Raw genomic sequence first — 13,929 nt, forward strand, 5'->3', positions numbered from 1 at the left:
TGTCCAGGGTGTGAGGGTTCTGTAGAGGTGTTTCGTGGTGCTGGACCGGTATAAGTCCTGGATGGAGGGCAGGTTGGCTCCAGTGATGTTTTTTTTTTTTTCCACAGACCTGACAGTTTGTTGAAGTCTGGTTTCCCTCTGCCTCCAAACATGACAGGCACAAACAGAGATGGAGATGCACAGGACAAATTGCATGATGGATGTGTAGAAGATAATGAGCAGTTCCTGGGACAGGTTGAACTTCCTGAGCTGTCTGAGGAAGTACAACCCCAAGTCCAGTGAAGTTGGGACATTGTGTAAAATGTAAATAAAAACAGAATACAATGATTTGCAAATTCTCTTCAACCTATATTCAATTGAAAACACCACAAAGACAAGATATTTAATGTTCAGACTGATAGACTTTGTTGTTTTTATGCAAATCTTTTGCTCATTTTGAAATGTGCTCAGTGGCATGTTTACCACTGTGTTACACTGTGTTACTCAAGAAGCATTTGGGAACTGAGGACATTAATTGTTGAAGCTTTTTAGGTGGAATTCTTTCCCATTCTTGCTTGATGTACGACTTCAGTTGTTCAACAGTCCGGGGTCTCTGTTGTCGTATTTTGCGCTTCATAATGCGCCACACATTTTCAATGGGCGACAGGTCTGGACTGCAGGTAGGCCAGTCTAGTACCCGCACTCTTTTACTACGAAGCCACGCTGTTGTAACACGTGCAGAATGTGGCTTGCCATTGTCTTGCTGAAATAAGCAGGGACGTCCCTGAAAAAGACGTTGCTTGGATGGCACCATGTGTTGCTTCAAAACCTGGATGTATCTTTCAGCATTGATGGTGCCAACACAGATGTGTAAATTGTCCATGCCATGGGCACTAACACACCCCCATACCATCACAGATGCTGGCATGGGAACTTTGCGCTGGTAACAATCTGGATGGTCTTTTTCCTCTTTTGTCCGGAGGACATGACCTCCATGATTTCCAAAAACAGTTTGAAATGTGGACTCATCAAACCACAGCACACTTTTCCACTTTGCGTCTGTCCATTTCAAATGAGCTCGGTCCCAGAGAAGGCGGCAGCATTTCTGGATGTTGTTGATGTATGACTTTTGCTTTGCATGGTAGAGTTTTAACTTGCACTTGTAGATGTAGCGACGAACTGTGTTAACTGACAATGGTTTTTCTGAAGTGTTCCTGAGCCCACGTAGTAAGATCCTTTACACAATGATGTCGGTTTTTAATGCAGTGCTGCCTGAGGGATCGAAGGTCACGGCATTCAGTGTTGGTTTTTGGCCTTGCGTCTTATGTGTAGAAAGTTCTCCAGATTCTCTGAATCTTCTGATTATATTATGGACTGTAGATGATGGAATCCATAAATTCCTTGCAATTGAACATTGAGAAACATTGTTCTTAAACTTTGGACTATTTTTTCACGCAGTTGTTCACAAAATGGTGATCCTCGTCCCATCTTTGCTTGTGAATGGCTGGGCCTTTTGGGGATGCTCCTTTTATACCCAATCATGACACTCACCTGTTTCCAATTACGTGTTCTCTGAGCATTCATCAACTTTCTCAGTCTTTTGTTGCCCCGTCCCAACTTTTTGAAATGTGTTGCAGGCATCCATTTCAAAATTATCAATTATTTGCACAAAAACAACAAAGTCTATCAGTTTGAACATTAAATATCATGTCTTTGTGGTGTATTCAACTGAATATAGGTTGAAGAGGATTGGCAAATCATTGTATTCTGTTTTTATTTACATTTTACACAACATCCCAACTTCACTGGAATTGGGGTTGTACATCCTCTGTGGTGTATTTTTCCTGATGGAGTCTATGTGAGAGGTCCACTTTAGATCCCAGGAGATGGTGGATCCCAGGAACCAGAAAAGGTCCACAGTAGACACAGTGTAGTTGAGGATGGGGGGTGGGGGGAAGTGATGGTGGGTTTCTCCTGAAGTCCGCAATCATCTCCACAGTCTTGAGTGAGTTCAGCTCCAGGTTGTTCTGACCACACTAGAGGACCAGCTGTTCTACCTCCTGTCTGTATGCAGCCTCATCGCGATCCTGGATGAGTCCAGTGATGGTGGTGTCGTCCGCAACCTTCAGGAGTTTAACAGAGGGGTTCCCTGAGGTGCATCCACTTGTACAAAGGAAGAAGAGCAGTGGGGAGAGTACACACCCTTGAGGGGCACCAGTGCTGATTGTCCATGTGCTAAATTTGATGCTCCCCAGCCTCACCTGCTGGGTCTTGTCTGTCAGGAAGTTGGAGATCCACTGACAGGTGGGAGCTGGCACAGAGAGGTTGGAGAGTTTCTTGTGCAGAATGTCGGTGATGATGGTGTTGATGCTGAGCTGAAGTCCATGAACAGGATCCTCACGTATGTCCCTGCAGAGTCCAGGTGCTGCAGCATGTAATGCAGTCCCATGTTGACTGTATCCTCAACTGACCTGTTTGCCCAGTAGGCAAACTGCAGTGGCCCAGCAGAGGTCCTGTGATGTCCTTCAGGTGGCTTAACACCTGCCGTTCAAAAGACTTCATGACGACAGATGTCAGGGCCACAGGCCTGCAGTCATTTAGTCCTGTTATGGAGGGTTTCTTTGGGACTGGGATAATAGTGGAGCATTTGAAGCAGGGGGACCTCACACAGCTGCAGAGATCTGTTGAAAATCTGGGTGAAGATAGGAGCCAACTGATCATCACATGCTCTCAGACATGAGGGAGAGACACCATCAGGTCCTGGAGCCTTCTTGATCTGTTGTCTGCGAAACATCCTCTTCACAGATCGTTAGTGTGAGTGGGGTTGCAGAGGGGACGGGGAGGGGGAAAGAGATGTCCAGGGGGCGGGTAGTCTATTGTTGTTGGTGTGGGTGAAGGGTGTGTGAGGGCCTCTTTCAAATCTTGCGTTACACATTCAGCTCCTCAGCTAGTCATGGGTTCTCCTCAGGTAGGAGGGATGGTCTCCTGTAGTTGGCGGCATGCTGAAGATCTCTCCACACTCTTAAAGAATCGCTAGGTGAGAATTGTTTTCCTCTTTGCTACTCTGATCTCCCTTGTCAGCATGCTCCTGGCCTTCTTGTACAGGAGCCTGCTTCCACTTCTGTAAGCCTCCTCCTTGGCTTGGCGGAGCTGCCTCAGTTTCCCAGTAAACCAAGGATTGTTGTTGCTGTATGTGCAGAAGGTTTTGGTCTGCACCCACAGGTCCTCACAAAAACTGATGTAAGATGTCACAGTCTTGCAAAGTGCATGAATGTCTGTAGATGCAGCTTCAAAGACGCTCCACCAACATTATTTATTTACATTTACATTTTACACAACGTCCCAACTTCATTGGAATCAGGGTTGTATTTATAATCAAGAGATTGTCCAAGAAGCAAACAGATACGAGCAAAATGAGAACCTGTTTGGAGTTAAACATTTTAAATATATGATTTGGGAAACAGAGCCAATTCAATGTAATGGTCATTTGTTTCATTTTATAGATATCAGCAGTCGTCCAAGTCCTCTAGTCATCCGAGCACTCTGCAGCCCGGCACTAAGACTGAGTCCCTCAGAGAAGAAATGGAGGAGACGGCCAATCGCATGGAGATTTGTCGGGTAAGCAGCCAATCAGAACCTCTCCTGTTTTATTCTTGCTGAACTCTCTACTGTCTTGAACTCTGTTTTCTGTTCCAGGATCAGTTGTCAGCTGATATGTATAATTTCATGGCCAAAGAAATCGACTATGCAAACTACTTTCAGAGTGTGAGTGAGTCGTACCATTGGATCCTTGATACCACATTACACAATTCTGCTTTGCTATGATTCTTTTGATCTTTTCTTCTTTGGTTCCTCCACAGCTCATAGAAACACAGGCAGAATATCACAGGAAGTCATTAGAGATCCTCCACAGCATCCTGCCCCAAATTAAAGCTCATCAAGGTGAGGTTTAAGGATATGATTCCTTCTTTATGTTCTCTAATGCCATATACCAACACAGTGCAGAGTAGCTATCTAAACTCTGTAAGTGAGATAGAGTATCTCGTCAATAGTTTTACATCCTCATTGAAGACAACTTTGGATGCTGTAGCTCCTCTGAAAAAGAGAGCTTTAAATCAGAAGTGCCTGACTCCGTGGTATAACTCACAAACTCGTAGCTTAAAGCAGATAACCCGTAAGTTGGAGAGGAAATGGCGTCTCACTAATTTAGAAGATCTTCACTTAGCCTGGAAAAAGAGTCTGTTGCTCTATAAAAAAGCCCTCCGTAAAGCTAGGACATCTTTCTACTCATCACTAGTTGAGGAGAATAAGAACAACCCCAGGTTTCTTTTCAGCACTGTAGCCAGGCTGACAAAGAGTCAGAGCTCTATTGAGCTGAGTATTCCATTAACTTTAACTAGTAATGACTTCATGACTTTCTTTGCTAACAGAATTTTAACTATTAGAGAAAAAATTACTCATAACCATCCCAAGGACGTATCGTTATCTTTGGCTGCTTTCAGTGATGCCGGTATTTGGTTAGACTCTTTCTCTCCGATTGTTCTGTCTGAGTTATTTTCATTAGTTACTTCATCCAAACCATCAACATGTTTATTAGACCCCATTCCTACCAGGCTGCTCAAGGAAGCCCTACCATTATTTAATGCTTCGATCTTAAATATGATCAATCTATCTTTGTTAGTTGGCTATGTACCACAGGCTTTTAAGGTGGCAGTAATTAAACCATTACTTAAAAAGCCATCACTTGACCCAGCTATCTTAGCTAATTATAGGTCAATCTCCAACCTTCCTTTTCTCTCAAAAATTCTTGAAAGGGTAGTTGTAAAACAGCTAACTGATCATCTGCAGAGGAATGGTCTATTTGAAGAGTTTCAGTCAGGTTTTAGAATTCATCATAGTACAGAAACAGCATTAGTGAAGGTTACAAATGATCTTCTTATGGCCTCGGACAGTGGACTCATCTCTGTGCTTGTTCTGTTAGACCTCAGTGCTGCTTTTGATACTGTTGACCATAAAATTTTATTACAGAGATTAGAGCATGCCATAGGTATTAAAGGCACTGCGCTGCGGTGGTTTGAATCATATTTGTCTAATAGATTACAATTTGTTCATGTAAATGGGGAATCTTCTTCACAGACTAAAGTTAATTATGGAGTTCCACAAGGTTCTGTGCTAGGACCAATTTTATTCACTTTATACATGCTTCCCTTAGGCAGTATTATTAGACGGTATTGCTTAAATTTTCATTGTTACGCAGATGATACCCAGCTTTATCTATCCATGAAGCCAGAGGACACACACCAATTAGCTAAACTGCAGGGTTGTCTTACAGACATAAAGACATGGATGACCTCTAATTTCCTGCTTTTAAACTCAGATAAAACTGAAGTTATTGTACTTGGCCCCACAAATCTTAGAAACATGGTGTCTAACCAGATCCTTACTCTGGATGGCATTACCCTGACCTCTAGTAATACTGTGAGAAATCTTGGAGTCATTTTTAATCAGGATATGTCATTCAAAGCGCATATTAAACAAATATGTAGGACTGCTTTTTTGCATTTACGCAATATCTCTAAAATCAGAAAGGTCTTGTCTCAGAGTGATGCTGAAAAACTAATTCATGCATTTATTTCCTCTAGGCTGGACTATTGTAATTCATTATTATCAGGTTGTCCTAAAAGTTCCCTAAAAAGCCTTCAGTTAATTCAAAATGCTGCAGCTAGAGTACTGACGGGGACTAGAAGGAGAGAGCATATCTCACCCATATTGGCCTCTCTTCATTGGCTTCCTGTTAATTCTAGAATAGAATTTAAAATTCTTCTTCTTACTTATAAGGTTTTGAATAATCAGGTCCCATCTTATCTTAGGGACCTCGTAGTACCATATCACCCCAATAGAGCGCTTCGCTCTCAGACTGCAGGCTTACTTGTAGTTCCTAGGGTTTGTAAGAGTAGAATGGGAGGCAGAGCCTTCAGCTTTCAGGCTCCTCTCCTGTGGAACCAGCTCCCAATTCAGATCAGGGAGACAGACACCTTCTCTACTTTTAAGATTAGGCTTTAAACTTTCCTTTTTGCTAAAGCTTATAGTTAGGGCTGGATCAGGTGACCCTGAGCCATCCCTTAGTTATGCTGCTATAGACGTAGACTGCTGGGGGGTTCCCATGATGCATTGTTTCTTTCTCTTTTTGCTCTGTATGCACCACTCTGCATTTAATCATTAGTGATCGATCTCTGCTCCCCTCAACAGTATGTCTTTTTCCTGGTTCTCTCCCTCAGCCCCAACCAGTCCCAGCAGAAGACTGCCCCTCCCTGAGCCTGGTTCTGCTGGAGGTTTCTTCCTGTTAAAAGGGAGTTTTTCCTTCCCACTGTAGCCAAGTGCTTGCTCACAGGGGGTCGTTTTGACCGTTGGGGTTTTACATAATTATTGTATGGCCTTGCCTTACAATATAAAGCGCCTTGGGGCAGCTGTTTGTTGTGATTTGGCGCTATATAAAAAAATTGATTGAATTGATTGAAATGTGCACCTGAAGCTACAGATCAGAAGTCAGCAAGTTAATCACTCTGACCTATTATAACACAGAGTTATGTAATAGATGTGCATGTTCATAGTGGAGCTATAAGATGCAAAGCTGCCCTGCAAAAAAAAAATGTACTTACGTTCCACCAGTTTGATTATTTCTTGCAGTTTTAATGTCTCTGTCTGCAGCACTTTAACCTCTTGTGAAGAAAAGCTGAACTTGCTGCGTAAACATAATGGCTTGCTAATGCTATAGAGACAGAACATTTGTGGCAGTTTCACACACAGGCAGTGCACGAGTCTGAGCAATTTGCAGTTAAGTAATGAAGTTTCCAGTAATCGCATCTTGACTGCAGTGAGAAAGGAAATTTAATTCCACATTTCCCACAGAAACTCCTGCCCCTGCTGTGCTAATGGGCGGACGTTAGCACAGCGTGGACGCATAAGTCAGGAACTCCCATATGGCAACATAATAAACTCTGCTCAAACTCAAGATACACATGATGACAAACCTTGAAACTAAGAGTATGAGCGGAGGTTCAACAAAAATAAAGAATAAAAAGAAGCCGGACATTCAAGGTAAAGAAACTCACTCAACTAACGAGAGCAAGCTAACACCTGAGGTGACATGGCGTCATATCAAAGCAGCCTGGATAGCATTAGCCAACAAATCCAAGTTCTGCAGAACGAACTCACCTGAAGACCTTCAAAGAAAACGTTACAGCTTAAATAAGAAGTGAGTTGAGAGAACTTAAAGAAAACATTGACAAAACGACCACAGGCACTGAGGAACAAAACGAGAAGGTAAGTGTCACTCTGAGGTGCACAGAGGAGATTCAACCTGTGTATTGACCCTTCTCCAAAACTAAAACCTGAGCAGTCTCCCAAAGCTGTTGTCCTCCGTTTCCAGCAGTTTACAGTGAAGGAGATGATATTGAATAAAGCATGGGAGAAGAAAACAATCAGTCTTGGTGGACACAGGATATAGTTTAACTACAACTACTCAGTGAGGACGCTGCAACAATGTAAAGCATATTTCAACATCAAAAAGATCTTAAAGACAGAAAGCATCCGTTTTCCGACACCTCTCAACAAAATGCGCATCCACTGGACTAACTGGGTGAAAAACTATGGCAGCAACTCGGGAAACCAGCGACCTGCAGGAGAGAGGATACAATGTGGAAAACACAGGTCCCAACACCGGAGGAATCAAGAAAGACTTCAGTCGACCAGGATCGCGACGTGGAAACGCAACAGGAGGGATCACACCAGGGAGGACAGCAGACATGCATGAGTACCAGGACTGGTATGGGTATATTAATCCTATGTGGGTTCACTCTCATTACCGGATGGGCCCTTTCCTTACCTGAGGCTTTCCCCTCAAATCAAAAAGAGTCAGTGGAAGAGGAGGGTTGCTGATCTCTCTTTGTGGAAGTCACTTTCTTTGTACATATAGTCAAAACAAGTAGGCTGTTCTTGAAAATGTTATATGTTCATGAATATTCAATTGAAAGTCTGTGAGGGAGCCACCACAAAGTGGACAGAACTACGATGGTTTATGGACAACAAAGAACAAGAAATTAAATTCCTTTCTTTGAATGTTTAGGCAACCCAGTCAAAAGAGCTAAAATAATGGCCAAACTTAAAAAGGAAAAGACACAGATTGATTTCCTACAAGAAACTCATTTATCGAAAGAACATGAGAAATGAACTACATTTGGTTTCAAAAATAACTTTTATAGCTTGCATTCCTATACTCAAGAAAGAGGAGTAACAATATTGATGTCTAATGTAATCAAATTTGAGTGCCAAAAAGAAGCAAAAGATAAAGAAGGAACGTATATTATTGTGCAGGGGGTGATCGGACAAACAATGATAACATTGGTGAACATATATACACCTGAGAGTAATAAGGAATTTTTTTAAATCCTTATTTGATATCATTGCAGTAGAAGCCGAGGGCATATTTACAGTTAGGAAAGTAAGTATTTGAACACCCTGCGATTTTGCAAGTTCTCCCACTTAGAAATCATGGAGGGGTCTGAAATTTTCATCTTAGGTGTGTCAGGACGGGCGACTGCCCGACATCCATGGTGGCTGGACCCGCAATGCAGACTTCAAGACTTGTAGTTGGAGTTGGAAAAATCAGGGTCTTTATTTCAGGCTTTGGTTCGGTGCACAGGTGATCAGTCAGCGGAGCGGAGGTACAAACAGGGTCAGGCAAAAACGCAGTCTTATTCAGGCAAGGTTCAGAAGCACGAGCAAACATGGACATCAGGGATGAGGCAAAAAGCGTAGTCAAAAAACAGAGCAGAATTCAGAACACACGGCTTGACAAAACAGGACTGAGAACTCAGGCTGGGATGTGTGCAAAAGCGACAACAAACTAGCAGTGAGCTGTGAGACTGTGATGGTTTAAATAAGGAGCAAACAATTTAGGGTGATGTGAAGCAGGTGCGTGGAAGTCTCTGGAAGGGGGCGTGACCGGGGAGGCCAAAGGTTGTGCAGAGTACAAGATAGTGAAGGAAGGAAAGCACAGAATGGAGTGAAGTAACAGACAAAGACACGTGAGCTGGAGCGAGAGTGGGAGTGAATGAAAATGCAAAACAGAATCAAAGTGTGGGAGACAAAGACATGGGGCAGGTGCAGGGCATGGAGTGAACATAAGTAACTGGGTGTGAGACAAGGAACAAAGACATGATGGGAGGTGCGGAGTGGAAACAAAATGACAAAAACAGAACAGAGCTAAATTGGAAATTATGGTCAGAATATAATGCAACAGCAGGAACCAAAATCAAACATGAGCATGAGAACAAAAGCAAGTAGAACTGAACAGGGAATCAATACAAAAGCAGGATAAAACAGGAACAGACTAATAAACAGAAATCAAAACCCGATATAAAAGTATAACAGCAAACAGGTGAAAGCTAAATGATAAACAATGAAAACACAAACCAGCTGAACAAAACTAGAACAGAACAATGGCTAAAGTAAGGAAAGTAACAAAGTGATAAGAAAAACATAACAGAATAACACATGGTGAAAATAATTACTGAAAACTCAAAGCTGAAGTGGTTGAAGAACCCCAAAAAGGGGAAAAACAAGGGCTCAGTGCCCTGACCCGGCCAAATCCCTGACAAGGTGCATGTCCACTGTGAGAGACATAATCTAAAAAAAAAAAAAAAAATCCGGAAATCACAATGTATGATTTTTTTAATAATTTATTTGTATGTTACTGCTGCAAATAAGTATTTGAACACCTGTGAAAATCAATGTTAATATTTGGTACAGTAACCTTTGTTTGCAATTACAGAGGTCAAACGTTTCCTGTAGTTTTTCACCAGGTTTGCACACACTGCAGCAGGGATTTTGGTCCACTCCTCCATACAGATCTTCTCTACATCTTTCAGGTTTAGAGTTTGAGCTCCTCCAAAGATTTTCTATTGAGTTCGGGTCTGGAGACTGGCCAGGCCACTCCAAGACCTTGAAATGCTTCTTACGGAGCCCCTCCTTAGTTTGCCCTGGCTGTGTGTTTGGGGTCATTGTCATGCCGGAAGACCCAGCCATGACCCATCTTCAATGCTCTTACTGAGGGAAGGAGGTGTTTGCCAAAATCTCGCAATACATGACCCCATCCATCCTCTCTTCAATACGGTGCAGTTGTCCTGTCCCCTTTGCAGAAGAGCACCCCCAGAGTATGATGTTTCCACCCCCATGCTTCACGGTTGGAATGGTTTTCTTGTGGTTGTTCTCATCCCCTAAACATGGTAAGTGGAGTTGATTCCAAAAAGCTCTATTTTGGTCTCATCTGACCACATGACCTTCTCCCATGCCTCCTCTGGATCATCCAGATGGTCACTGGTGAACTTCAAATGGGCCTGGACATATGCTGGCTTGAGCAGGGGGACCTTGCTGCCCTGCAGGATTTTAAACCATGACAGCATCATGTGTTACTAACGTAATCTTTGTTACTGTGGTCCCAGCTCTCTTCAGGTCACTGACCAGGTCATCCTGTGTAGTTCTGAGCTTTCTCAGAATCATCCTTAGCCCACAAAGTGAGATCTTGCATGGAATCCCAGACCGAAGGAGATTGAGAGTCATCTTGTGTTTCTTCCACTTTCTAATAAATAATCATAACAGTTGTTGTCTTCTACCAAGCTGCTTGCCTGTTGTCCTGTAGTCCATCCCAGCCTTGTGCAGGTCTACAGTTTTGTCCCTGGTGTCCTTAGACAGCTCTTTGGTCTTGGCTATGGTGGACAGGTTGGAGTGTGATTGATTGAGTGTGTGAACAGGTGTCTTTTATACAGGTAACAAGGTCAAACAGGTGTAATTAATACAGGTAAAGAGTGCAGACTAAGAGGGCTTCTTAAAGAAAAATTAACAGGTCTGTGTGAGCCAGAATTCTTGCTGGTTGGTAGGTGTTCAAATACTTACTTGCAGCAGTAACACACATAAATTATTAAAAAATCATACATTGTGATTTCAGGAGTTTTTTTAGATTATATCTCTCACAGTGGACATGCACCTAAAATAAAAATTTCAGACCCCTCCATGATTTCTAAGTGGGAGGAGAACTTGCAAAACCGCAGGGTGTTCAAATACTTATTTTCCTCACTGTATATGTGGGGGAGACCTTAATGTGCTCATGGACTACCACATGGATACAACTAGTTTAAAGAGAAATAAGAAATCTCCCAAAACTGATTAAAAATACTTTTTTTCTTTTCTTTTCTTTTCTTTTCCTTTCTTTTCTTTTCTTTTCTTTTCATGTGTGGAGAGGTTTGCACCCGGGGCTTTACTCATTATTCAACAATACACTCTGTACTCCAGAATCAACTATGCAGAAAGAGAACACAGATACAATACAAGAATGTTAGATCAGAGTGGTAGATGTGTCCTGACCATAGTGCCATCTAGTATCTGAAGAGCCACTTGAATTCTAGACAGAAAGAAACAATATGGAGAATGAATGTGGGAATATTGAACAATAAATCAGTTGTTGAACAAATTAGGACTGACATACAGACTTACTATTTGGAAGAAAATGGGGAGACTTTAAAAGCAGCTATAAGAAGAAAACTGAATGCAATTACAAGCAATCTAAAAAGAGAATAAAACTGTGTGAGACCTACTTAGCAGAGTTGAGACACTTGCAACAGAAATGTAAGGGAAAAGAAAAAAATGACCCAAAAATACAACAAATGAACAAGGTGTGAAAGAAAATGAATAGTTTACTCAACTATGAAAGGGACACAAAAGCAAGATATTTAAAACTAAATTATTATGAAGCAGGGCCCAAAGCAATGAAACCGTTTGCGAGATGTTTACAGAAACAACAGGCAGAATATACACTCAATAAAATACACAACCCCAAAACAAGCTTAAATATAAACTGAAAGAAATTTAAAATATTTTTAGAGAACACTACAAGGAACTTTATGAACAGCCAATAGCTTCAGATCAGAATGATGTTAATACTTTCATCGACTCCTTGGACCTAGTAACAGCATTGATAACGATGGACAAAATTCAGAAAGCAATAGGAAAACTAGGAAGTGGACCACTAAGTGATTAACTGGTACAAATTTGGTGAAGAACTGATACCACTATTGCACACTACATTTAATTGTATTATGACTAAAAGTAATATTCCCCCCCACCCCCCGAAGGAAGCAATAATTACTGTACTCCTCAAACCATTAAGAGACAAAGAATCATGTCCAAACTATAGACCAATATCAGTGTTAAATGTTGATTACAAAATATACACCTCAATTATAACAAATAGGCTACAAATATTTATACCAGACTTGACAGACGAGGATCAAAATGGGTTTGTTAGGGATAGACAAACACAAGATAGTATTAGGAGAACACTGCATATCACATATAAAATACAGAAAGATAACATACCAGCAGCTTTGATTAGTTTAGATACAGAAAAAAAAAACATTTGCTAGAGTCAGTTGGGAATTTCTATATTTAATTTTGGAAAGATTTGGATTTCATACTAAATCAATTTAATGCATTAAGTCTATCTATAGCAAACCCACAGCTAGAGGAAAAGTGAGTGGCTCTAAAGATTCCCTTTAAAGAGGAACCAGACAAGGCTGCTGCCTTAGGGCTCCTTCACACATAGCACGAATGAGGCCAAATGGCGCACGAAGGAGGGATCATATGCCATTCGTGAAAAATCAGAGCCACCTGTAACACCTCGTACATGTCCCCACAACCATTCGCACACACCAGTGGCCAAAAGACAGAGAGTGCCCTACGAGTGCCAATTCGATCCCTCTCGGCAGGTGTCAGCTAAAATCCAGGTGCCACACATGAACATCAATACCACCCGCGGAACACTTAGAAAATGTGGTGCAATTCACGCAGCCACCATGAAAATAGAGAGCAGGAGATCACTTTCGAGCTGGCTGTGAAAATTGTCAAAGTGCCCCAAGAGTGTGGCATTGCCAAGCAACACACATGTGGCATGCCAGAGCGTCGGCTCCCCCCTTCAACACATGGCGTGCGTGTGTATCTTGCGTGTGTGTCACGCCCCCTCGCTACCCCCAGCACATATGGTGTGCGTGAGTACCTACCCCCCGCCTCCCCCACAACACATGTGGCATGCGTGTGTACCTACTCCCCCACCCCCTGCAACGCATGTGGTATGTGGGGGGGGACACTTGCATGAAATGCTGATATGTATGTACAGACATGATCACATGGGGACCGGCCAGCCACGTCTGAGTGCACACAGCACAGCAAGGCATCTCCCAGCTGATAGCTGGAAACAACGATTCAGTGCACACAACGTGTTACATTAAAAACCACAGCCAGGACAGGTATATAAATAATGTAATTACTACAATAACTACATAAACAATTACATGACAAATAACTAAAACGAATGATCACAGAACACAGAAACAGAGAGTGACACTTTGGTCTGTGTGCTGAATGGACAGGGGGGCATGTCTTTGCACAGCAGCAGCTGTTGAGATCTCTGGACCTGCGAGTTACAGCTGGAGAACACATACCGTGTTTTGAAGGACATGACATTACAACTCCACACCGTGTGTCATATGTGTGTGCTTGCTGTCATCACATGGGAATACATAAAAACATACATCGCTTTTGCAACGGCTGCAGCGAGTGCACGGAGTGCACATTGACAGGCTGTGCCAGGTGAGACTGACCATTAGATCATGTGTACGCTCAGCTGGTGATCTGAATGTCAAGCTCAAACGTGGGTGACTGTCAAGCTCATACTGCTGCGACGGTTTTGTGCATGTTCGGGCGCATGCACGAAACCATTGCAGCAGGATTGTTCATGCCTGCCCAACTGTGTGTTCCTCCCGATGTTGGCTCAGTGTTTTCGGGGTTCGCTCATTCGGGCTGTTTCGCTGTGATTCGCCCTGATTCGTACTTACGAGG

The 13,929-nt window shown here is 42.5% G+C and overlaps 1 protein-coding gene across 10 annotated transcripts in view; it reads left to right on the plus strand.

Annotated features, from left to right (window-relative positions):
• si:ch211-114m9.1 (rho GTPase-activating protein 44) overlaps positions 1-13,929 on the plus strand; it is a 133,519-nt gene that overhangs the window by 70,389 nt on the left and 49,201 nt on the right. For all 10 annotated transcript variants that reach the window (XM_034189708.1, XM_034189710.1, XM_034189715.1 and 7 more), the window contains exons 7-9: positions 3,483-3,597; positions 3,676-3,744; positions 3,840-3,921. In XM_034189708.1, the coding sequence (XP_034045599.1) occupies positions 3,483-3,597; positions 3,676-3,744; positions 3,840-3,921 (266 nt within the window). The remainder of the gene's footprint in view (positions 1-3,482; positions 3,598-3,675; positions 3,745-3,839; positions 3,922-13,929) is intronic.

Source organism: Thalassophryne amazonica, chromosome 16, assembly GCF_902500255.1.
Source record: "Thalassophryne amazonica chromosome 16, fThaAma1.1, whole genome shotgun sequence".
NCBI lineage: Eukaryota > Metazoa > Chordata > Actinopteri > Batrachoidiformes > Batrachoididae > Thalassophryne > Thalassophryne amazonica.